The sequence below is a fragment of the Urocampus carinirostris genome, chromosome 4, assembly GCF_059441175.1.
Source record: "Urocampus carinirostris isolate Australia breed hairy pipefish chromosome 4, RoL_Ucar_1.0, whole genome shotgun sequence".
NCBI classification, from domain to species: Eukaryota; Metazoa; Chordata; class Actinopteri; order Syngnathiformes; family Syngnathidae; genus Urocampus; species Urocampus carinirostris.
Genome location: NC_142352.1, coordinates 6,870,320 through 6,897,568, shown reverse-complemented (window position 1 = coordinate 6,897,568; position 27,249 = coordinate 6,870,320). Strand labels below are relative to the sequence as shown.

Below are 27,249 nucleotides of genomic sequence, written 5' to 3'. Positions count from 1 at the left end.
AATGCTTTCTGTATGCCGTCAGCCACGTGCTATACACATTCATCTTTTTCGGCCAATTGCAGGCTTTGTTTTGCCGTTTAAGCCAATGCCAGCCTGTAAATGATGAAAAGGATCCGCCTCTTGACCTCCGAATAACTTTAGCCAATAGTGATTGATTCAACTGATGATTGACACATCTTTTTCGGCCAATTGCAGGCTTTGTTTTGCCGTTTAAGCCAATGCCAGCCTGTAAATGATAAAAAGGATCCGCCTCTCGACCTCCGACTAATTTTGGCCAATAGTGATTGATTCAAATGATGATTGACACATTGGTTAGCCAATGAAACGCCGGTAAATAAATCCCAGCATACACCGCGGACTACTTGGCGTTCGGGGGAAAATCGAGTTGGCGGCTGCAAGTTAGTTGCAAGACTTTGCGACTTAATATTGATCCATAAATAAGGCGCACTGTATTATAAGGCGCATGGTCAGCTTTTGAAAAAAATAAAGGCTTTTAGGTGCGCCTTATAGTGCGGAAAATACGGTAACTTGATGTTAGCCTAGAGTGAGATCAACATTTCAAACCAACTGAGATGGATTAAGAAGTTCCTTAATTCCATCCATCCATCTATTTCCTGTACCGCTTATTCTAGGGACAATTTGGATGCATGTTTTTGTAATGTGAGAGGAAACCAGAGGTAATTCATGCAGGCATGGTTAGAACATGCAAACTCCACAAAGGGAGTCCAGTAGCTGTATATGAACTGTCGGGCTAATGCGCTAACCACTCAGTCGCCGTGCTGCCCTGTTCCTTAACTCCATGGATGCAATTTTAATCAGATTTAGTGTTGGCCATTTAATTTTAATCTAGATTAATCTCACTCTAATTCTAAAATTAGTCTAGATGAGGGTTCTCCAATTTGGTGGCTGCCAGCACCAGGTAGCCCCCTAATAACTGGCCCGTGGACAGGTTCTGGAAATAGCTTACCAATGATGGGTCATAATAATTTTGTAATAATTTATTTTCAACTGGCATGAGGTTTTATCTGTTGACTCAACCTATTTCAACCCTGATTTTTATGATTACAGCCCGGTAATAACATAGGTACAGCATAGTAATATAATATAAGTTGTCATTTTTAAAATGCATATGAAAATGGTAGCCCTTATCACTAATCTTAAAATGTAATGTTCATATTTGAAGTAAAACATTTTTCAGAATATAAAATTTGGGCCCGCGTTTTTGATAGAAATTTATCAATAGCACTACTCATATTTTAAAAATATGGCACACTTAAATCAGTTGATATCGTCAATATCAGACGATATCAACTGATTTTACTCAAGTAAAAGTCCTGTTTTAAAAGGATAGTGGCATGTTTGGACGCGTTCTAAGGGATGGGCAGGGCACCTGTATGATGCGGCAGGGGTAAACCAGTGAAAGCTGTCGGGCCCTGCTGTTGAACAGAATGGCCGCTTTCTCGTGTCCCATTTCATCTGGAGGTAAAAAAAAAAAAATGAGCCACTTAGGTGCCGAAGTGCCCAACCTTTTTGGGTCTTTGGGCATTTGGGTTGGCCATGGTCCAAAAAATGTGTGTGTTGTTTTTTTTTTTTTTGCTATTTTTTTCCCCTTTTTCCTGTTATTTTCTTTTTCTTTTCTTTTATTTGTTATTGTATGTGTTTGTCTTGCTGTCGGTCACCCCTCTCTAGGGATATGACCAAGGTAGATGGATAGATAGATAGATAGATAAAAGTCCTGTTACTCAGGTAGAAGTAAAAGTAAGAGTACTTGGTCCAAAAAATTACTTAAGTACTGAGTAACTGTAGCAACGCTGAATGTATTGATTATTTTTAAGACAACCATTAAGATCTTCAAATGATCAAAGTCAATCCAATAAACAAAAAATACACTTAATTTAAAAGTAGATACAGTAAAATAAACAACGTTAATTCAAGTGATTTAAAAAACAAAATGAAAATAGTAGAAATAAAATAAAAATAAATCAAGCACATGTAGCGCATTTAAAGCCAAGATATGTATCTTAACAGGCTCTGCAAGCAGAACAACAAGCTAGCCGATGAACTCGAACAAAGGAGACATTGCATATTGTAGCTGGTGGTTGTAAGGGGAACATGCTTTCGATGTGAGGCCAGGGTTGCTCCCCCTCTTCTGTCTTTTCATAGTCGTTATTGCTCGGTTTAATCCGTAAACAACTTTTTCCCCCGCTCAAGTTGAGTATGGTCACGTGACGAGTCTGCTACGTTTGATTGGTTAAACATGGTAGAGCCTGGCGGAGTCCTGTGTCAAAATTAATGGGCCTTGGCGGAGACAGACAGATGCATACTTACGTGGCGGGGATTTATCAAGCAACGAAGTAACGACTTCAATCTTGCCTAATGTAGTGGTGTAAAAGTACCGTTTTTTTATTTCCAAAACTTACATTTACTTGAGTAACGGAGTAAATGTACTCTGGTACTACCCTCCTCTGTTCAATATATGCAATGATACTAATGTCTTTGTAAATATGCGCAGATTTGTAGAGTGATTTGCTGTTATTTTTCAGGTTCGTGGAGAGCGAAACCGTGCCCGTGATGAAGTCCGCCAGCTTAGGCATAAGCTAGATGTTCTGACCAAGGAGCTGACCTGTGTTCGACGTGAGCGTCAAGAACTTGTATCGGAGAATGAGATGCTAAAAAAGGATTGGCTAAATGTTCACAGTGATTCAACGGAACCGCTCCCAGTCATAACTTCCGCCTCGTCAACTGGACATGATTCTACATTTTCTCCTTCTTGTCCATCCGTTGCACCCTTTCCCCCCACCTCTGTTTCCTCTTCAATGCAAGTTCATACCGAGTGCAACATTGACAAGGTAGGGGAAGGGGTATCGGCATCTCCAGAGCCGGAACCTGTGAGGGACATGGACACAAAAACAACAAGTCAACACAAGGTGAGATTTCCTTCTATTAAATATCTTTTCTATTAGGTGTATTACAGCATTCCCTCGATTTTCAATGTGAATCCGTTCCACTTTTTTTCATTTTTTTCTTTTTTACTACGTATTCAGGGCTCGGACAGCTTAAAATCCTACAAAATACTTGAATTAAAGTGTTATATATTCTCATCTCATCTCATCTCATTAGCTGCACCGCTTATCCTCAGTAGGGTCGCGGGGGTGCTGGAGCCCATCCCAGCAATCATCTGGCAGTGGGCAGGGGACACCCTGAACTGGTTGCCGGCCAATCGCAGGGCACACAGGGACAGACAACTCGCTCGCACATTCACACCTAGGGACAATTTGGACCGGCCAATCCACCTGAAATGCATGTCTTTGGAATGTGGGAGGAAACCGGAGTGCCCAGAGGAAACCCACGCAAGCACGGGGAGAACATACAAACTCCGCACAGGAAGCCCGGTAGCTGGATTTAAACCCACACAGGAGGTTCCCAAGACCTTAGAACTGTGCCTGCACACACGCTAACCACTGCGCTGCCGTGCTGCCCGTGTTATATATTATTAGAAAAAAAAATTAAGGATTGGAAAGTGTTTGATTTTTGGGTGGCGTGCTTGTAAATGCTTAAAATTTTGGGCAAGTTTCACAACAAGTGGTCTTAAAAATGACGCAGACACTGCTCTCTGGTGGCTATGCTTTGTCATTGCAATTCTTCCCTCGTGATTAACGGCACTTGACATTAGTTTGTAACCCATTGTCCTATTAAACGTCATCAGATTGCGCCTGAGAGGACAGGTGCATGCTACTTCCAAACGGGGCACTCTGAAATTAGTATTAGTGCAAGGATTATGTATCCATTATGGACATTTTTTATTGCAATGGGAAGAACTTCCTGCAACTGAAAATGTATATATCATGGACGTTTTACCCAACATCTGTTATATGGGGAGAAGTTTGTCTAAAAAAACAAGTATATTTGCGATTTACTCAAAATCTAAAAATCATATGTCTTGTTAAATGCACACGCGGGATCAACAATTGCATATGTAAATCAAATATATATATTGGATCAGCAAAATACATGATTTCTTCTGTTAATGTTATCGGGGAAATTTAAAAATGGGCTTTGAAAATCCTTAAGTACTTGAATCAGGCCATAAAAAATGTTTACGAACTATGGGTATTTCTTGAGTTAAAAAAAAAGGAAATGTCATGAAACAATGCTCTTTAAGTTAATAAACAGATGTCTTCCTGGAATTTATTTTTCCTTAAATTCAATACCAGCGTTTCGGTACTGAAGTCAAGTTATAGCTCCTGGATAACTTAAATTTCACTGTATCAAATTTCCCATGGAATTTCACCAAAAACATTTGATCACATATAAGCCGATAGGTCAATTTATTTTTAAACTTTGTGATATATTTTTGTAATATCAACATGAAAAAAGGAAGTGGGAGAACAATGGAAAATAGAAACAGGAAATTGTTTAGAGTGTTGGTAATCTTGGTCCTTAAAGGTCCTGCATGTTTCCAAGATTTCTCTTCTCAAACACCGATAAACTAAATGACCAGGATATTCAAAAGGTTCTGCCTTATAAGCTCAATCCAAAGTAAAATCGGGCATACAAATATCTCAATTTAAGGAGAAATTCACAGATTTGACGTTGAAAAATGGTGACCTACGGGAATAGTATAGATAAGAGGAGAAAATGTTTTTAGGTGGAGGGGGATATTGTGAGATTTCCAAGACTGAATCATGCTTTAGTGGTCACGGGTTGGATTCCTGGCTCCTCCGAGTTAAATGTCGACGTGTAAATCCCTAATGCCCCTGATAAGCAGGTAGGCGCTTTGCATGGCTGTCGTCGCTATCGGTGTGTGAATGTGTGTGAATGGGCAAGTGTGAAGCATTCATGTGTAATGTGCATTAGACTTTTATCTCAGTACGACACTATTCACTGTACCAGAGACAAATGTTAGAGAATGGAGAAAACAAAGTCGTCCTGAAAGATATGACTTAATAGAAAAAAGCACGATGATGATTTGGACTTCGAAGGACACGGCGGCGCAGTGGTTAGCGCGTGTGCGGCACAGTTCTAAGGTCTTGGGAACCTCCTGTGTGGGTTCAAATCCAGCTACCGGACTTCCTGTGCGGAGTTTGTATGTTCTCCCCGTGCTTGCGTGGGTTTCCTCCGGGCATTCCGGTTTCCTCCCTCATTCCAAAGACATGCATTTCAGGTGGATTGGCCGGTCCAAATTGTCCCTAGGTTTGAATGAGCGAGCGAGTGGTCTGTCCCTGTGTGCCCTGCGATTGGCTGGCAACCAGTTCAGGGTGTCCACTGCCCGATGATTGCTGGGATGGGCTCCAGCACCCCCGCGACCCTACTGAGGATAAGCGGTGCAGCTAATGAGATGAGAGATGAGATGAGAGGACAAGAAATAAATACACTGTAGATTTTATGTTCGTTTTGTCTTCATAGTTGTTTATAAATGATTCGAATCATAGTCGCATGTTTTCAACGTTTGTCACTTTCAAGGCTTAGTTTGGGCAGGGAGATGTCAAACAAAATTCAAACTGATTTTTTAGAAGAAGAAAAAAAGTTAGGGGTGGATATTTTACATGATTAAGGTATTTGACAGTGTGGACCATCATATCTTACTAGAACGGTTGGAAAAATGGATTTGTTTCTCAGGAACCGTCCTCTTATGGTTCAGATCCTACCTCTCTAATAGGACACACTGTGTTGAATATGGTGAAATGACATCTGGGCCCTTTAGTGTTACCTGTGGTGTCCCGCAGGGTTCAATACTTGGCCCCCCTCTTTTCAGCATTGACATGCTTCCATTAGGTGATATTATTCGCAAGTATAATATCAGTTTCCATTGCTACGCAGATGACACTCAACTATATCTTCCGATGGAGGAATCTGCCACACTAAACTGTGGAAATTTGGAGGTCTGCCTCACTGAGATAAAAGAATGGATGTCACTCAACTTCTTGCGCCTTAACACTGAAAAGACCAAAATGATAGTTATTGGTCCATCTTAATGCCGTGACTTGTTCTTAAAAACAACTCTGAACACTGACAAACGTAATATCTCCCAGAGTGACTCAGTCAAAATTTTAGGTGTCATATTTGACCCCGATCTGCCCTCTCAAAATCATGCATGGACTTGCTCCCTCATATCTTTCAGATTTAATTTCCCCCTATGTTCCGGTCTGGAACCTTCGCTCTGAAAATGCTGGTCTACTCGTGATCCCAAGAGCCAAGAAGCGATCAGCAGGTTCGAGAGCATTCTCCATTCGGGCCCCGGTGCTGTGGAAGGCTCTTCCCCTGAGATTCGATCTGCAACCTCAGTGGAAATGTTTAAATCTTAGCTTAAAACACACTTCTGTTCTATAGCATATGAATAACCTATATTTTATGTTGACAATATCTGTGTATTATTTGCCCTCGTGTAGGTTCTAGATCAGGGGATGGTAGTTTTCAATAATCTGTGGTCTGTGCAGCCTTTTGAGACTTGTGATTAAGGGCGTCACAAATAAACATGACTTGACTTGACTATTTCCTCCACACCCTTTTAAGCTCTGACCCAATTTAATACCTGTAAATTTGTGACCCTCTGTATAACTGACTTATGAGTGCAACCTTGTAGTGAGTTTTGATCCATTTTATTTTGATGAGGTGTTTTCACTGCCTTGTTTTATTCGTTTTCACTGTTGTTTTCTCCAGACGGAAATGGAACTCCTTCACCCAGCGCTGCATTTACAAACTCCAATAGATGCAACTCGGGAGACGGGGGACACGCAGAGTGGCAGTTGCGCCATTCACCCACCCGGCACGTGCTCATCTTCTCCCGGCCTGAGCCGGCAAGAACGCAACCGCCAACTTTGGGGAGAGATGAGAACCGCTGAGGACGACTTGAGCAAACTTCATGCTTTACAGCTTCGTTTGGACGAGTCCCAGAAAGTCCTGTTGAAAGAGCGAGAGTACGTTACGCAGTTTTACAATGTTTGTTTTTGCATTCAGGTGTATTTTACTGTACTCATTCAGGCGACTCAAAAGGGCGCGTTTTAAAAAAAACAATGCACATCTCTTATCCGATTGATCAAAACTGATTAAATACAGTGTAATTTTTTTTTTGCAAAAAGAAAAAGATTCAGACCTCCCTCCTTATGTCCGTAAAATACCGTAAACCAAGCTGAAATATTTTGTGCCCTTTTTCATCCTAATCAAATTTAAGCCCAAATGTTTTGTTGTCTTTGTATACATTCATCTTTTGGGTATAAACAAAATATTTACATAAACTCTCGACATTTTACACAAAGATTAATGGTACAACTCATCTGCATGTGAGTCATTATCAGTTCCAGTTAATAATTCAGTGTTTGTACGAGTGCTTGAAATCTTTGAAAATGCTCAGATTTTAATGTTCTAAGTTAAAGTTAGAAAAGTGCTTGAATATCGAGTGAAGTGCTTGTAAATGCTTGAAATGTCGCCATGTTTCTCGGCAGTCTGATTCGATGGACCACACATTAAATAAAATTTAAAAAAACGCCAACACACCTTAGTTTACATAGAAGTTAAACTTGACAATAATGTGCTTTTCCTACAGTTTGATGTCGAGTGCTGTCATTGGGAAAAAGAACGAGAAAAATTTGATGCAACAGACAAAACAGACGGCAGCAAACTAACAAAATGGAGCACAGAAACTCTGTTTCATTGCCCCATTTAGTGAATGCTAGCTGTATTATAGTATTTATTATAATTAAAAATTAAATGGTTCTTTTTCCGACAGTCAGCACCCAGTGCCCTCAAACAACAGGGTTTTGGATTGATTCATATTGGATTTCTTCTTCTCATGATGCTTGAAAAATTGGAAAATTTGCTTAGAAAGTCCTAAAAATGCTCTAATTTGGCCATATAAGGGGTATGCGAACCCTAAATAATGGTTCTAAAAATGGTGTGTGTGTGTGTCCACATATATATATATATATATATATATATAAAACTGTATGTATACATATATATAAAATATGTCCTACATCCATCCATTTTCTGCGCCGCTTATCCTCTCAAGGGTCGCAGGGAGATATATAATGTATATATACACAATTTTTAGGTGAATATTTTCATAATTACAGCTTTGAATTCGTCAGAGAGTGCTGACCAATTTTTCTTTGGAAGACCTGATAATTTTTTTGACAGTAGCAGCTTCCCCAAAAACTTCACCGTCAGTGATTTGCTGGCAAAATTATTATTTTGGCTTTTGTGCCACCTGCTAGTGTGGTGTTTACATTCAAGTTTTTTTTACTTGCATACAATTGGCTCCTCGGCACTGAATAGAAAAAGACCCAAATCCCAGGAAATGCATTGAAATACACCAGAATATGATATGTCAATGATTATGAATTACTGTATAATGGATGTCCAAATAATGTACATAAAATATTTTGTAAATAGAATGTGTTTGGATCCCAAATCCAACAACATATAATTTAATGCACAATGTAATTTTTAACATCTACATGTTTTCACAACCCAGGGGAAATTCAAGCTCCCAAGCGTTTACTTTTCAATGCTCATGCAAATAAACTTAATATGTACGGCACGGAGGATGGTTCAGGGTCCAAGTCCAGCTACTGCAGCTTCCCCGTGTGGAGTTTGCATATTCTCCCCGTGCCTGCGTGGGTTTCCTTCGGGCATTCCGGTTTCTTCCCACATTCTAAAAACATACAGGTTAGGTTAATTGGTCGGTCCAAATTGTCCCTAGGTGTGAATGAGCGAGCGAATTTTCTGTCCCTGTGTGCCCTGCGACTGTCTGGCAACCAGTTCAGGGTGTCCCCTGCCCACTGCCCGAAGATAGCTGTGATGGGCTCCAGCACCCCCGTGACCCTACTGATGATAAGAAGTGCAGATAACAGGGATGTACTTGCATGCCACAAGGGTCAAATTGCATATTTCATCCAATTTTATCAAAAGTAAAAATCTTATAAGCCTGTGCACAGGCTTATTAGATTGTTACTTTGGCACAGCAGCAAGAAAAAAATGGGGTTTTCAACTAACAAGTGACAGTTCAGAAAAAGAATGAGAACCCCAATTTTATTTTTGTAAATCCAAATAACGAAATTAAACCAAAATCTTTGACTGTGCTAACATGTTATAGTCAACATTTGTAGGACCCAAATCGAAATGATTCCAAATGATTTTAAATGTGTCTTAAATGTGTCTATTGTATTACAGAGACAAACTTGCAGTAAGTAAGAGCATTGAGAAACTGGAGGCAGAGCTTAGTCAGTGGAAACTTAAATATGAGGAGCTGAGTAAGAGTAAACAGGAAGTTCTCAAACAGGTAAATGCATGGTTTCCTTGCTTACCCATTTAATTGTTCTCAATCTAAGCTTGTAACATTGTGACGTGAAACACACGGCTTAAATTCTTTGTGGTATTTAATCAAGACGACTGAACTCAAAACTTTTGATTCATTTTTACAAGCTACATCAAGCGGTAAATAAGAAATTAAATACTTGCGCAATGGGAAGATGAGGGTAATTTGTAAATATTTTAAATTATATTGTTATGAATGAATTCTTACACATTGGTGGAAGATTTTACTCATTTTGGTTATCATATTGTGTTATTTAACCACTTTCGGCCCCGTGTGCCCTGCGATTGGCTGGCAACCAGTTCAGGGTGTCCCCTGCCCACTGCCCGGAGATGGCTGGGATGGGCTCCAGCCCCCCCGCGACCCTAATGAGGATGAGCGGTACGGCCAATGAGATGAGATGAGATTATCTTATTTTTCAGAAAAGAGAGAAATCACTTAAAGGGGACATTGTATATTATTTAGCATCTGTTCTTTATTCATTCATTGTTATTTGTTGATAATTAGCAAATCACAAGATCTGTCATATAAACGTTCCTCTTAGCAGTGTCTGAAATAACGTCTTCTCAGACGCCCGGGGCGTGCATCTTTTATGTTGGCATACAACTTGCACAACGTCTCTGCCCGGGTGGCCGACAACTTTTTCGAGAAAAATAAACAACTTTCGTTTTTATTTTTTATCTTTCAAATCAAACGTTTGCTTTATTCCGATTTTGAAATCTTAGTTCGGTCTAGAAATTTCGGAATTTCGCTTCATTAGGCTATTTGCATACTCGGCAGCCAATCGGAAGCCTTCATCGAATAACTTCGTGCCTCCGGACTTTACCGAGCGTTCTAAGGTCGTGCATTTGCATAGCATTATCCAAAGTAGGCGCACAGAGAGCACAAGAAAAATGGATAAGTGGTTAGGAATCAAGCCAAAACCTCAGCCCCAGAAGAAAGATTCAAAAGAAGCTAACAAAATGTATGACGCTACAAAACGTTAACGTACATTAAAAGCGTTGTGGAAGAGGAGTTCACGTGGTTTGTAGCAGACGACGCAACGCAAATATTGCATGAATGAAGATGGGTAAATACAGGTACTTACTGATGGCAGATGGAAAACAGCGACGTCATATATAAATGCAATGAATGTTATAAGTAGATTTATAATAAACTTAATTTTACACTGTTCTGTTATATATTCTGATTATCAATCCTTAATACTTTGCAACAAGGGTTTTTTTTTGCGATGAGTCGTCTTAATAAGACTTATAACATTGGTAAAATGGCGGCGCCCTCTGTTGGCTGCGGCTGCATCGGCTCGCTACAACGGGTCAGGTGTATCTACATTTCGTTCTGTGTACATTGTTACAAAGAATGACAATACAAAGGAAATTATTATTATTATTTATTATTGCATTTCAAGTTGTGAAAAATGGGTCACGCAATTTTTCAGAGTTGTCTGGCCTGGTGTCCGGTAACTTTTTGTCATGAGTTTCAGACACTGCTCTTAGGTCAAGAAATGTGTATTTTGCAATAAATGAGAATCACCTAGACCAGGGCTTTCCAACCCTTTTCAATCTGAGAGCTCTTTTTTGTTACTCATTAGTGGAAAGGGCACCCCGCTTGATATGCATTTCTAGAATAACAACTTATGTTATTACTTTGTTGTTACTATGTTATTACCAGGTAAACTATTTTAATAGGGTTATATAGACTCACAAAAAATTCCTTTTACTAGAAAATCCCTACGACCCAGCTTTGGTAAGCTATTTACAGCCGATCCCTAATTTAGCGCCTCCTAGTGATAAAAAACAACCTGTATTTCATTTAAAACCCTGGTTCTTGAATTTACAGTGAGTCCCTGCAATTTGTCTCAATTAAATGTGCTGGAACTTTTTGTTGACGATCATTAATAAACATTGCAATTCATTGTTTAACTTCTTATGTACTTTGCCCGTTTTCCTTCACAAATGCCTCCCCCATTTCCCGAAGAATAAATGCATGAAAAACGGAGTTCCAGCAAGTTACTGTAGATTATCTGGATGAATGAGAACATCCATTTTTCTTTATCAGTTACTATTTCTTACATATTTTTCTATTTTTTTCTGTGTGTGCGTTTCGCAATGGCTGCCAGCTTAATCTGTTGAGGGAAATGCATCAAGATGAACTCGGTCGCATCTCTGAAGACTTGGAGGATGAACTCGGAGCTCGCACCAGTATGGACAAGAAACTAGCTGAATTACGAACTGAGGTAACAGGCTACTATTTTTGCTTTAGTCAGTGTCTGAAATAACGTCTGCCCGGACGCCCGGGGCGTGCATCTTTTACGTCGGGTGTACAACCTACAAGCGCTTTGGGAAGTTTTGACTGGAAAAGCGCTATATAAATGTAGATCATTTCATTTCATTACAAAACATCTCTGCCCGGGTTGCCAACAACTTTTTCAAGAAAAAAAAAAAAAGCAAAAGATTGTTTTTCAAATCAAAAATTTGCTTTATTCCGATTTCAAAATCTTAGGGGCCGGTCACACAGACATTTGCAGCTGAATCACGGCTAAAATTTTGCGGGTTTTTTTTGCCCGTGGTTGCCCGGGATGGAAAATGCGCAAAATTGGCCAACCCGCTGTTGATCTGTGGTATGGCCGGAAAAAAGACGCCGGCGACTGTTCCGCTTCCTCTCATCGCGTCATTTGCGCATCATTTCCGTGTTTAGACCACGTGTATAAAAACTGCCGAGCCGGTGTTGTGCCCAAATCCGAGTCCTACGCAACACCCATAACCGCCCCACCCCCCCGCGTGACTTTTTCATCCACGTTTTAACAAACGCATTTTGTAGAATACGATCGCACTTTATTGTTTAAATAAACGCGTTATTTAGACTAGGATCTCCCAATTGTTATAATTAGCTCGATTTATAGTTTTAATAAGCGTTTTATATAGAATACGATCGCTTTCGTTGGAAGCGCAGCAGAATGCGCGTTCACGCGAGGGGGGGAGGATTTTATATACGGTATGCATTACCGTTCGATTACGTTCACAACAAAAACAAAGACGGAATGGTTTAAGTTGTATTACATTTCCAACAAGTGCAAGACGAAGTGGTTTTGGTTATATATTCGCCATCACATTCCCTAAAAGTGAGATTAAACGAGGTAAATGTGGTTGTAATAGCGAGGGGAAGCTAATCTCGGAAACGGACTGTAGAAACACAGTCCCGTGAAGATCAAGATTTCAAGCTATGGCATCAGTTTTATTTTATTATCTTGATAAGGACTGTCAATAAATAAAAATGGATTGAGACGAAGTCACTACGCTGACTGGGGGGCGGGGGTGAGGTTTAAGGGTTGTTGGTCTATCTTCTTTATTCATTATTCATTATCGATCAGATCATAATACGCTACAAAGCTTAGGAGCCGAAATTCTTACTCTCAGCCAAAAGGCCAAGTTAAGGTCCTAGCAATAAAGCGTTGCTGCGATCATTGCGAATGCACCGAAAGATTTATTCGAAATGAAGAGAAACTATGCTGACGGGGATCCATGTTCACCCCTTTGACGTCACGAGCACAACTGACGTGTCCTCGGCATTCGCGCTGTTTATACGCGGAGAAAGGCGTTTGAGTGTCACACGCTTAACACGCTAATTTCACGTAATAACACCGCGATACAGGCGCAGAACATGCTATTACCATGCTCCACCCACGATTACCCGCTGAAATTTCCCGTCCTACCCATGTGTAACCACGCCCTGGCCGCGGCCAGAGCACGTCGTTCCGCGTCATTTCCGCGTCATTTCCTCGTGTTGACCACGTGTGCGGCACGCGGTTTAAACACGTGCTCAAACTTTTGAGCTGCTCAAAAGTTTTGAACGCGGCCAACCACGTGAAAATTTGCGACCGCGAGTAAAGCACAGCTCTATCTCGTCTATATGGCGGTCTCTAAACGTCCAACAGCGCCCAACGGCATCTGCTTCACGGCCAGAAACTTCTGGCCGTGGATCAGTCTCAATACGCTCGTGAAAGGCTGCGTACCCGCGCTCTGAAGAATTGAGCAGGGCAAAAATTTTTTGCGCTGCCACCCGCGCGCGAATTTCCGAACTCGTGTCAAGCACCGCTGTATCTCGTCTGAATGGCGAACTCAATGCGTCCAATAGCGTCCGCCTCAAAGGCAGAAATTTCTGGCCGTGATTCAGCCGCAAATGTCTGTGTGACCGGCCCCTTAGTTCGGTTTGGAAATTTCGGAATTTCAGTTCGCTTGGCAATTTGCCTACTCGGCAGCCAATCTGAAGCCTGCATCAAATAACCAGGGATCAGAATTTTCCGCGGATCCGCGGATTTCCGCTGTTTTTGAACCCCAAAGGCATTCCGACTTTTTCACTTTTTCTCTTGCGTAGCAAACAAATTCAAAATCCGACTGTCTCACTCTTTCCTTTATTGCTCTGGCGCACCCTGGCGGCCGTTAGAAAAATTGGCCGCCCTGGTTTATTCCTGGACGCTGGCTATTTCAGCTGAAAATGAAAATCTCCATTCTGATCCCTGAATAACTTTGTGCTTCCAAACTTTCACAAGTGTTATAAGGTTGTGCATTTGCATATCATTTTCCAAAGTAGACCCACAGAGAACACAAGAAAAAATTGAGAGGTGGTTAGGAACCAAGCCAAAACCTCAGCCCCAGAAGAAATATTCAAAAGAAGCTAAGAAAATGTATGACGCTACAAAACGTAACATACATTAAAATCATCGTGGAAAGAGTTCACGTAGCTTGTTTTAGATCAGGGGATGGTGTCATCTAGGATCTCAGAACTGTAAGGTGGACTTGCTAACCAGTCTTCCACTATGCCGCAGATTTAGGTTCTGTCAACTATTAAAATCAGTGAAGCACGGTGCTCCTTAAGCTTTCTTAAAATGCGCTCGTACATTGCTTGCCAGAAGCATGGACTTACGATAGATCTACCCTTGTCTTATCCCTCGATAGGGGTGACCAACAGCAAGACAACACATACACCAAAACAAAGAAAAGGAAAAAGTAGCAAAAAACAAAATATTTGACCATGGCCAACCGAAACGCTCAAACAAGTTAAGCACCTCGGTACCCAAGTTGGTCATGCTTTCGTCCCTCCTGACTAAACGGGACACAAGAAAGCGGCCGTGTCACTCGGGTCAGGGTGACACAACACAATCTTGTGTTCAACAGCGAGAGAAAGCTTTCACTGGTTTACCCCTGCCGTATCGTGTAGGTGCCCTGCCCATCCTTTAGAACGCGTCCAAACATCCCACTATCCTTTTACAACTCCTCTTCACTCAATCCTATCACCAAAAAGATCTACCTTCCACTACATTTAGCCCTCTTTCCTGCAGTGCACTCATAACACCATCCATCCACGTCTAATTGCGGCCTTCCTCTTGGTCTCCTTCCATTTACTTCTGCTCTGTAGATCCTCTTCAACATTCACTCCTCATCCATCCTCTCCATGTGTCCAAACCAACCGAGTACTCTCTCATCCACACGCTTGCTCAGTTCCACTACGACTCCAGTTCTGTCTCTCACAATTTCATTTCTGAATCTATCCAATCTTGTCACTCCCAACATACTCCTCAAACATTTCATCTAAAAAATATTGAATTTCCTTCTCAAATCTGCGTTCAGGCTCCAAGTCTCTACACCATACAACACAGTAGGCACAATCACACTCTCATACAGTCCTCTTAACATCCATACTCATACTTTTGTTAAACTAATAAATGTAAAAAATATGTATCAGATGGAGAGACTACAAGTGGAGAATGCAGCTGAATGGGGTCGCAGAGAGCGTTTGGAGACGGAGAAACTTGCACTGGAGAGGGACAATAAGAAGCTGAGGGCACAGGCTGAAGACTTGGAAGAACAGATGGCCAAGAAACGCCGCCAGGTTGCAGCAGCAATCGACACAGACCTGAAGGCCATTCAGACGGAGCTGTTTGAGAAAAACAAGGTAAAAAAAACATAAAACAATTCCTCTCCGAAGCATGAATTTGCATGCACTGTAAAATTCGGACTATAAGGCACACCTGATTATAAGTTGCACCCAGTACAGACGCTCCCCTACTTACAAATTTTCGAGTTACGAAAAACGGTAGAAAATAATTTTTTTTCGGGATGTTGAAAAATATCTGGACATTGCTGTATGATAGATTTTGTATTGTCCACCTTTTTCGCCGTACAGGAGCTCACCCAGCATCCAGCCCGAAGAGGAAATCTGCTTCCTCTTCCTAGTTCGTGTGTAAACATACTGTTTTATATCTCCAGCGCGCTAAGAACTTTAAAATTTTTATAGTTTAATATCTCGTACATCCATTCATTATGATTTGTGTAAACTGTAAAGGAGAGGTGAGACTTTTTTTTTTAAATGAAAGTGGAATAAGAAAGATTAATGCGGTTGAGAAAGTGGTTGGATCACTTTTTTTCGCCCACTTTCTACCACTGAGTCGGAAGTAGCCTGACTCTTGAAGCCCATCTTCCAAAAGTCAGTTAAACTTCCCTTTATTTATCTTTATAGAGCATATTATTTTATTAAATGTTTATTTTTCAGTACAAAACAATACAGGTTACTTATATAAACCTTAAACATACATTCCATCCAAAATATAGCACTGAAGCAACTTACGAACAAATTCAACTCACAAACAATCACCCGGAACCTCGAAATCTCGTTCGTAAGTAGGGCAGCATCTGTACATTTTTAAAGGACAAAATATTTTGTACATACTTAAGCCGCACCTGACTATAAGCCGCATCTGCCCACATTGAAACATGAGATATTTACAAAGAAAGACGGTACACAGAAAGTGTTTTAATAATGTACGGTACCTTGTAAAATGTTCCGACAGCCCTCCGGTGGGCTGCCGGACTTTTGATAAACACGTGTCTGTACAATGTCACCAGTCACTGAAATAAGTCATGACACATGTCATTGGAAAGTTTAAACTCAAGATATAATGCCCTTATATACTCATCACAAAATCATCTCGATCAGTCTGAAACAAGATACCCGAAAACTATAAAACCAGAGGTGACTCACCAGTACATCCCCTGGCCTTCAACTTCTTTGAATGTCTGCAAAAATGGCTTTCTCGACTCGTATAGAGTGGAACCTCGGTTCTCGACCATAATCCGTTCCATTTCTTTGTACGAAAACCGATTTGTACGATCACCGAAGCCGGTTTTTTTTCCCATTAAAAGTAATGTAAAATTGTTTTAATCCGTTCCAACACCCTGAATGTTTATCTTGAATATTTACCATAAAGCTAATCGCACGTTCGCATTAGCGTAATCTTCCATACGAAAGATTACGCTAACATGAACGTGTAAAAATAAAAAAATCAGGTCGTTTACACGTCATTTAGCACCCGGGTCTCCACAACAATTGGTGAGCGGTTAAAGGATAAAGAAAAGAATTATGAATAGGATTTCTTACCGGTCGGCAGAAGCCATGCTCTATTCCTGAAAGAAGGGAAACTCGCACGCCTTCTTCATATTTTGCTATTATTTCTTTCTTAAATGCAATAGTTGGACGCACTACTCCTCTTTTTTCACCTTTAGCAACTTTGCTGCTTGCACCAACCTTCTTCCGAGGCATCATTAGGGGTTAAAACACTCCCTTCACCGCTTTTGAAAAACGAAAACAGAAAAGGAGTGCGCGTTGCCGTGACAACAGTTCTTCACGGGGGGTGGGGGCAATCTACACTCGTACGCCGCTCAGCTTCGCCCCTAGCGTACCGGCTTTCGAACTCCGATTTTTTTAACAAAAAGCGAAGCAAGAATTTCTCTAAATTTTGGGTCGAGAACCGATTTGTTCGAACTGAGAGGCGTTCGAAAACCGAGGTTCCACTGTACAGTATTCCACGTGTCTCACTCCTACCCTTACCACTCAAGCGCCCTCTGGTGGCCGTTAGAAAAGTATAAATTGGCTGCATAAGCCGTAGGGTTGAAAGCTTGGGTAAAAAGTCGCGGCTTATAGTCCCGAGTTTTACGGTAATCAGACTGTGCAACATTGTTCCAGTATGTAAGTTTTTAGTATGCTGAATTTTGTGATGACACTTTTGCCTTGTCGTGTGTACGCAGGAGTTGTTTGATCTTCGTCACATTCACGCCAAGCTGAAGAAGCAGTTCCAGGAGACGACAGGAGAGCTCGCTCATGCCAATCGGAGGGTGGAGGGCCACGAAGTTGAAGTCAAAAAACTACGGCTGAGGGTTGAAGAGCTCAAAAAAGAGCTAGGCCAGGCGGAAGATGAGGTAGGAACCGCAACTTTGAGCAGTGTGCAGTGTAGTGACCAATGATCATCATCAGGGTTGGGTAGGGTTACTTTAACTTGATTACTTTCAATTACTTTTGGATTACTCCAATACCAAATATGCTAATAAAAGTCAAAAGAAACTAAATATGAATAAAATTATGACTCACAACACGTGGTAAGCTTTCTCTCCTGGCTTTGATCTCTTTGATCTCCGTCTAAAATAAAATGCGACAGAAACAAAATGAAAAAAAATCCAAACAGCTTGCCAACATCATTTTTGCCGTTCCATGTATTCTGTTACTCCCCAAGCCTGCACAAAATGTAGTCATTTTATTCATATCTAGTTTATTTTGTCTTTCATTAGCATATTTGGTATTAGAGTACCGTATTTTCCGCACTATAAGGCACACCGGGTTATAGGGCGCACCCCGAAAAAATAGTTTTTGGTCCTATTTTTGACATACATAAGACGCACCGGATTATAAGGCGCTACAATGGGAACGTGGACAAAACAGTCAGATAGTTCAGTCAAACTTATTACCCCCTTAACATTCCGAAAGCTTGCAAAGACGCAAATACGTGTCGAGAACACGTGCAGATGCAGTGTCCGTAAGAGGTCACTCAAATGCATCGTTCCATCATTTGGAAGGTTAAAGTCTTGGGATTCAAGAAATGCTAACCATTCCTTAGTATCTATTTTCTTTTTCGCTCGCAATTTTACTGTGCATATGACAATAAACACTTGGAATTGAGTTTAATTTAAGAATAGACACTCCATTCCATCCATTATCTGCACCGCTTATCACAGAAACAGCGAGTTCAGTCTGAAACAAGATACAGGGACAATATAAAACCCGGAGTAGCTCACCGAAGTCGTTGTGTTCATAATAATGTGCAGCCAATGTCCTCTTATATCCGTGAGGGTAGTAAATCCAGGAGAATACAATATTTACAAATACAGAATAGAAAAAAATGCTTTCTCTATGCCGTCAGCCACATGCTATACGCATTCATCTTTTTCGGCCAATTGGGGGCTTTGTTTCGCGGTTTAAGCCAATGCCAGCCTGTAAATGACAAAAAGGATCCGCCCCTTGACCTCCGAATAACTTTAGCCAATAGTGATCGATTCAACTGATGATTGACACATCTTTTTCGGCCAATTGCAGGCTTTGTTTGCTGTTTAAGCCAATGCCAGCCTGTAAATGATAAAAAGGATCCGCCCCTTGACCTCCGAATAACTTTAGCCAATAGTGATTGATTCAAATGATGATTGACACATTGGTTAGCCAATGAAACGCCGGTATATAAATCCCAGCATACACCGCGGACTACTCCACGTTCGGGCGAAAATCGAGTCGGCGGCTGCAAGTTAGTTGGAAGACTTTGCGACTTATTGTTGATCCATAAATAAGGCGCACTGTATTATAAGGCGCATGGTCAGCTTTTGAAAAAAATAAAGGCTTTTAGGTGCGCCTTATAGTGCAGAAAATACGGTAATCCAAAAGTAATTAAAAGTATTCAAGTTAAAGTAACCCTACCCAACCCTGATCATCATATGTTTTAAACTGTTTCAAATTCAAAGCAGTAGACCACATATGTTGAAATCAAGTGCTTGTTGGGAATTCAAGGTGACTGACAGAACCATAAGAATTTTTTTTCTGTATTTATCTGATCCTATTATAATATAATAGTGAGGTTTTCGGTAGGTTCAATGAGGTTCCAGAAACTAAATATGCATACCTGCCAAGTACTACGGTTCTCCCATAAAAGAGTACGGTTTTCTTGAACCCGCTACGGTATTACGGTTGCATCACAAAAACTACGGTTTTCCCCTTAAAATAAATAAATAAATCGTCAAAACATTCCACTGCAAGATGGAGACGAAGTTTTTAGCGGCTAGCGGCGTTATAAGTCTTCGGTACCGTCCGTAATCATGGTAAATGTGGACTCTCTACCAAATAAGACCGACGAACTGGCTGTGCTGGTGAAAAACAAAGCGCACAGGGAGTGCAGTTGCTGTGTTTTACGGAAACGTGGCTCACGTTTAGCGTCCCATTTTTAAGATTATCGAAAAAGAAATGAACTTTCCTTGGGATCATTTAGTGTGTTTTGCTGCCGACAACGCCGCTGTTATGCTCGGATCCAAGAAAGGAGTCGCGTCCTTCATCACGGAATAGAAAAATCTCCACCGGCATACATCGCAGGTAATTGACTATGCAATTTATTCAAAAATATTATTATTTCATATCGAAACTGATCAAAATCAATTATATAATTATTCACTTACAAATATATTGGAATATCTCAAATAAAAAGTTTCCAAATTAAACTGAAAACCAACCCTAGAACCAACACTGAATAATATTACTTCAATGATTAAAAAAAAAATGTTTTGGTTCTTATTGTATCAAATATTAAAAGGAAAAGAAAAATATGAGGGTTTTCTAAGACTTTGTTTTATTAAATACATTAAAGATCTTTATTTTGATTATTCACCCCTCCCCACCGGCATCGTCCTGGACCCGGCCGTAGTTACTAGGCTTTTTCACTTTCAAAAGTTGGCAGGTATGAATATGGCATTATCTCATCAGCTGCACCGCTTATCCTCAGTAGGGTCGCGGGGGTGCTGGAGCCCATCCCAGCAATCATCGGGCAGTGGGCAGGGGACACCCTGAACTGTTTTCCGGCCAATCGCAGGGCACACGGGGGCAGACAACTCACTCGCTCAGTCACACCTAGGGACAATTTGGACCGGCCAATTCACCTGAAATGCATGTCTTTGGAATGTGGGAGGAAACCGGAGTGCCCGGAGGAAACCCACGCAAGCACGGGGAGAACATACAAACTCTGCACAGTAAGGTCGGGAGCTGGATTTGAACCCACGCAGGAGGTTCCCACGACCTCAGAACTGTACAGCACACGCGCTAACCACTGCGTCGCCGTGCTGCCCAATGGCATTATCATAATTTTCAAAATTCCTTGTTGTCCATTTGACTTTGACACACCTACAGTAAAGTCTTTATATCAGGGGTCGGCAACCTATGACACGCGTGCCAGCAGTGGCACGCGAGGGGTTAACCAGTGGCACGCGAGCGCACGGCAAAATAATAATGATTATTTTTTTAAAGTGCGCATTTTTACCTAAAATTTAGACACTTTCTGTTGCGCGCTGTGTAATTCAGAGGCTTACGGTAGCGGCGCTCGTCCTCTGCTTCGTGTGTGAGTGTGACTGCGCGGCGCCGAGGAGAGATCCGTGTTTTAACCCAGCCACAGAAACACAGGATCGCGATAAATGTACGAATCATGACGGCTCCTCCAGCGAAAAAATCTCGTTCTTTTCATCCAGCGTGGACAGATGACTGGGGCTTTGTCCCAAAAAATGACCGTGCTGTTTGTGCATTATGCCTCGAGAGCGTTGTACCTCGCACATCAAGTGTTACACGTCATTACAAGACGAAACATGAACATGAATTCAAGGATATGTCCGACATGGTAGAGAAATTAAAACGCGCAGTGTCCAGGTACGGCAAACAAACAAAGACCCTGAAGACCTTTGTCATCGTTAAAACCGCCACCACTGAAGCAAGCTGTCACATTGCTCACTGCATTTCAAAGCACAGAAAACCATTTACTGATGGCGAATATTTTAAAAAAGGGTGTGCGTGCGTGCGTGCCTTCTGCTTTGCCGCTGTTATTTCAAGTTTTGATATTTTCTGCAACATTATATCATTGATGAATGGTATGTTAGCTGTCCATATTACTTGTTTTTTGATTGTAGTTTATAGTTGATGAAGAATGGTTGATTCTGGTTAATTCTTGTGGCTTCAGGCCTTTCCACATGTTGTTTACGTTCATTTTTTTAGTTAGTTGATGAAGAAGAATAGTGGAATATAAATTGGTCATTTATACGATTTCAATGCATATCCATGTTGTATATTTGGTCTGGTGTAAAATGGCAGCTCTGTTGGATTCAAAAGAAATGTTGTGCGAGTCATTAATCTTGGTGTGGCACACTGATTTACAAGGAAATATGAAAGTGGCACTCCACCAAAAAGGTTGCTGACCCCTGCTTTGTACACTGTAAATCTGATTTTAACCAGCCACTTTTGCTAGTTTCTTTTTTTATCCACTTATCCATTTTCTAAATACTCGATCTTAAAAGTGGTGTGCGACGTTTAGGGTGTCCTTAAAAAAGTCTAACGTAGAATATTTTCTCTAGTATGGGTTAATAATGGCCAAATGAGTTCAAAGAGCTTGTATGTCTTCTTTTATCTTACGTTTAGCAACACTGTTGGGTCGCGTAACACATAAAGTCCAGTCATGTTTATCGTATAGCCCTTTATCACAAGGAGTCCCATCACAGACCACAAAATATTGCAAACCACAGACTACAGCATCCCCTGATCTAAAACCTACATGAAAGCAAGGAAAAACTCAAAACCTCAACACGAGGAAAATAAAGAAACCTTGAGAAAGTCGCTAGCTGGTATCTATTAGCATGTACTCGTTAGCATCCACCCGTAGAGAAATTATTTATTTTTGAACTTTTTAAGGACACCTCTAACTACGCACTCCACTTTTAATGCATAAATCTTTTTAGCATAAAATTGTAGTCAAAGAACACTCTTAATGCACTCGGTCTAGGGCAGGGGTCGGGAACCTTTTTGACTCAAAGAGCCATAAAAGCAAAAAATATTAATTTTATTTTGGGAAAGAGCCACACCATATATTATGAGACAAATTTACTAAATTGCTAAACCCGCGCCCCAGACAAAAGCTTAGTCTTCAGCACATTTATTTTTGATGATTTGATAAAAATTATGAAAAGAGAATAATGCCAGAGCCCCTGTCCCAAATTCAACAAACAGACCACTTTAAACTTGTCTCTTTCTTGCAATTACTCAAGATCGGTTAAACTCCTTTTGACCCTTTTTTTCATACATATTGGTTTCAAAACCAGATGCAAGGATTTATTTTGTAAAAACGTCACAACATTCTGAGAATAGGGAGCCTTAGGTGCTTACCTTTGGCGAGAGATGGGAGGGAATGCTTGTACTTTTTGCATAGCTCCACCCATCCCTCCCACTCACCCAATCAAATGACTAAGTTCTCTTCCGGTGTTTTGGCGTATTTACAGTTCTGTGGATTCATCATAAAGTATCTGAACACTGAACACAGATTATATAGTGAACTTTTAAATAAAGGATTCTTTAGCGTTGTACAGCCAAAACGAGTTTTTTTTCCCCTTTTTTTGTGTGACACCTTGACTGTAAATTGTAGTGAAAAACGTGCCCTATATATACTGCGAAGTGTTTCCTTCGCATTTAGCTTTGGTTTGGCTTTACGTGTACCTGAATAGGATAGACAATCCCGGTTTTGAACAAGATGGAGACATTTTGCATGCAATCAAATTGGTCTCTGAGCCACAGATACTCATAGAAAGAGCCATATATGGCTCGCGAGCCATAGGTTCCCGACCCCTGGTCTAGGGTGTTGGATGACATAATCTAAGATTGGTTAATATTGTTTTAATAATTCTCTTTTTTTTCTATTTCAGTTTCATGACCAGTCCTGTACAAGATTGATAAACCTATTATCAGGCGAAAAAAATCTACTTTTATGCGCACCGATAGGATTTCAGAATCAACCTTAATCCCTTTTCATATCAGTCACATAAATATCCAGCACTTCATCCAAAATGCAAGCACTTTTCAATCCTCGAAAACACAACAATAAAATTCAAGCATTTTCAAGGATTTCAAGCACCTGTAAGAACCCTGCAAGGTGGATTTTTATGTTTTTGTTTTTAATTAGGTCCTTTTACTTCATACAATATTTAATTAATCAGTCAAAACAGAGAGCTCAAATCAATAAATGTACACAGTAGAAAGATGCATTTCATTTATGGAACGATGTAAGATTGGGTTTGAACGGGGAGGTTTGAGAGTGACTTTATGCTTCTCATCGCAGTTTTTTTGTTAGTGTAGCATGAAAATGGTGAAAGTAAGAAAAGGGCTGTTTCAAATAAAGCTAATCCAAATTAAGATGAAAGAAGAAGAGTTTATTCGAGCGCACCTAAGAAATGCACGTACTTGCATGCACATCATAAATAAGCTGACTGAGGCTGGGATCATGACTTTAAGCCAGGAGATGGCGCCAGACAGTAACAAAGATTCAAATTCTGTAAAGCACTTTTAAGAAATGTCATCATTTAATTTAGTATTTTTCACATTCATGGCAAAATTTAAAAGGATGTCGATTCTTTTCCATTCCACGTTTGGTGCCACCGAAATTGGACTTTTTGACTAAATGACGCACAAAACTCTAAAAACCTGAAATTTTGGTTCTTTGAGATAATTGTTTAATTCATTAATGCCAAAGACAAACGTAAATCCTTTCTCGTAACTTTGACATGGTTACAAAATGGCGCACACAAAAAAAACTAAATTAAATGCATTTCAGATTTTTGGCAATACAATGTCACATTGCAGCTGTTTTTCTGGTCAAGATCCCCAAATCCTTGAAAGTTTTTGATTTATCAATGTTCTAGATAAGTGCTTTTTAATCTGGGCTCGATCGAACCCAACATAACCTCACAAAATTTTCCTTTTGACAACCGCTTAAGTAAGATCAAAGATGGGTCTAGAATTGTTGACATTTATGTACCCATGGAACCGAAACAATTGCCACGCCCTTAGATAAGCATGCAAATTCTGAACACTATCCAGCTTCACCTCATTTCACGTAGGTATCATAAATCTTCGCCAGAAGTTCAGTTTTATGCTAGGCTAGCTTCGCTCTTAGCAATGCAGTGACCATAAAGCTAGCGAGGTCCTTTTTTTTTCGCCTTTTTTCAAGACTACATAACACTTTAAAACAATAACCAACAGCCCAGTATTGGTTATAAAACTTGGGGATCTCAAAACACTTGACTATTCCATTGTACATGAAGTATATCAGCTTTTATTATAAATGGATATTTTCAATGCATTAACAAGTTCAAACTAATGTCAGTAACTTTAAGCGAAAGAGCAAAGTTCAGTATGATGTCAAGAAATCACAAGATCAAAGTGCAAGCAGAAAGCTGAAGTTGCGGTTTCCTGATGACCTATAGAACACCTCAAAAACCGAACTGAACCTTTTGAGTATTTGCTGTTAAGACAAAAATGTGTGAACAGATGGCAAGCAGAAAGCAGAAGTTGCGGTTTCCCATTGACCTATACGACGTCTCAAAAAAGGTTTAGGTATCTTGCTTCAAAATGTCATAGACAGACTATTGGTAACACTTGTTTGGCGGTGGTCTCCAGAATATTTTCTCCCTCTAAAAACTTCTCGAGGAGCAGTTCATCTCCAGCCTCTTAATTTAACAACATTCTCCTCACTCGAAATTCAACAAACACGCGAAGGACAAGATCAGAAACGGTCTCTCTTCATCCAATTGGCTCATTCAGCATTTAAGGTTGCGTGTCGTCGGGTCAGTAAAATGGAGGAGGGATCTGGAAGTTTGCGTTAGAGAGCAACTCAAGGCCGACTCGTCAAGCCCAGGACACGCTCAGCGTTGTTTTTGTTTTGTCTGCATGTGAGGGACACGGTGCAGTGTTCATTTTACCTGTGAAAAGTGATGGGTCCCGGGGACTCGCATGTTCAAAAATCTATGGGTCCCAACAGAGATCTATGGGTCCTCAAAATTTAGTGTTGAAATTGTAAATATATAAATAAATCTATATATTCATTCATTTTAATCATCACACTTAATTGGTAGTACAAAGTAGTTATCACTTCAGATTTTTCAGTTCCCAAAAATACTGTACATTATACAAAATAATATTGCTGAAATATTTGTCTATATATTTATGCAGTTTTAATCACTTCAGATTTTTCAGTTCATATATTCTTGGTGGTTTGCTGTCCCGCCACATTTGTAATGCCTTCTCAAGGTCCTATTGCAGCAACGGAATTTTTATAGCTAATTTGTGGTTTTCATTGTCGTTGTGCCGATCCGATGTGCTTTTCTGAAAGTTCGTATTGCGAAATGATTTATGCAATACAGTTTTTTGTCACGCTGGGTGCATGCATCACAGAACATGTAGCCTCCATTATCATCCTCCTCATAGCGTAACCAGGAATATAATTCAGTCCATTTTGGCAGAAAAGTCCTTTTCTTGCTAGGAGTATTTTTTTGTTTATCTTTCGTCGAATCGTTCGCTTCATAACACGTGTTTTTCTTGCCATCGCGGTCTTCTGAAGAATATCTCCGCCGTTTTTTTCGTGCCGGAATTATTGCCGTTGTTACCACTTTCTGTATTATGTTTCGACTTATTACCGACATTGAAGAAATTACCGATTTTGTGTTGATTTGCACCTAATACCAACTGTTTTTACGGAGGCATACTTCTCTTTCACTCGACAACCGCAAAACAATGACGTCATCTAGAAGCAACGAGATCTCGTTTGCCGAGATCGGCACGAGACCAAAACAACAATGGCGGATCTGCCTGACGAAAAGTTTGGAGTGCGGTAAATCTTTGTTGAAATTTTTTTTTTAAAGTAATCGGGTAATAATGACAATTTTGTGTCAAAAAAGTTGCGTCCCCAGCAAAAATGATGCGTCTAGGACGCAGGGACGCGGGCAAACGAGAACACCGACGGTGTTTCAATTTGATGCAGGGGTGTACAAATTGTCTGGGGTCGCAAAAAAAAGAAGCCTTAGATAAGCCTCATAATGAATTCAACACATGCTATTTGTATCTCTATTAGCTATATCAGGTTTCACAAGTTAGAAAATGCCCTTGCAACATCCATTGCAGCCTGGTCATCCTGGCAGGGGCATTACCTCATGTTTTGAGTTTCTCCTTGCCCTCATGTAGGTTTTAGATCAGGGGATGCTGTAATAATAGTCTGTTATAGTCTGTGGTATGTGCAGCCCTTCGAGACTTTTTGTAATATAGGACTATATAAATAAACATGACTTGACCTTTAGCAAGTCACCTGAAATCCATTTGTATTTTGTTTTATGTTATTGTAGTTTTTGTTATTATTCACACTAATTCGTTTTGTGTTTGTTAGCTGGACGAGTCCAATAACCAGACAAGGAAACTACAGAGATCGTTGGATGAACAGGTAGAACAGACTGAGAACCTGCAGGTACAACTGGAACATTTACAGTCCAGGTAAGACATGCAACTGAACCCAATACAGTTTAATTAAATAGCGCCATCAAGGTGCAATTTATACTCTTGCTGACTCTGGAATATGAGAGAGGAGCTTAGCTGAGGACCAGGGGAGGATGGGCAGTGAAATATGGCGTGATAATGCTTTTACCTTTTACCTTCATTGAGCATGCTCAGAGGTCCAGGTTTGTTGGCGATAGAAAGCATCTTCTTCTGGCTTTTTTACTTTTGTCGGTCCATAGCGTTTTGTTGACGTGATGGCTTTTAGAGAAACTAAATAGAAAAAGATATGCACGTTCGTCAAGTTGTTTTATGTACGTTTTCAACTCTGACCACAACCTTATTGATGCACAGGCAGAATCGGGGCGGGGCGACTATTTATCCCCATGCCTATGCAGAACAAAATGCACAATTAAAATCTGAGAAGTGAAACTGCGAACAGGGGGCGATGGGACACAATGTCTTTTTCTGCCGGTATTTATTTCATAATAATTTTAGCGTATTTCATTATG

The 27,249-nt window shown here is 40.5% G+C and overlaps 1 protein-coding gene across 1 annotated transcript in view; it reads left to right on the top strand.

Annotated features, from left to right (window-relative positions):
- Positions 1 to 27,249, top strand: part of ccdc102a (coiled-coil domain containing 102A) — a 40,168-nt gene that overhangs the window by 6,611 nt on the left and 6,308 nt on the right. Inside the window, exons 3-9 of the mRNA XM_088333535.1 lie at positions 2,544 to 2,927; positions 6,661 to 6,917; positions 9,172 to 9,280; positions 11,433 to 11,549; positions 15,056 to 15,265; positions 17,395 to 17,565; positions 26,634 to 26,737. Of these exons, the coding sequence (XP_088189661.1) occupies positions 2,544 to 2,927; positions 6,661 to 6,917; positions 9,172 to 9,280; positions 11,433 to 11,549; positions 15,056 to 15,265; positions 17,395 to 17,565; positions 26,634 to 26,737 (1,352 nt within the window). The remainder of the gene's footprint in view (positions 1 to 2,543; positions 2,928 to 6,660; positions 6,918 to 9,171; positions 9,281 to 11,432; positions 11,550 to 15,055; positions 15,266 to 17,394; positions 17,566 to 26,633; positions 26,738 to 27,249) is intronic.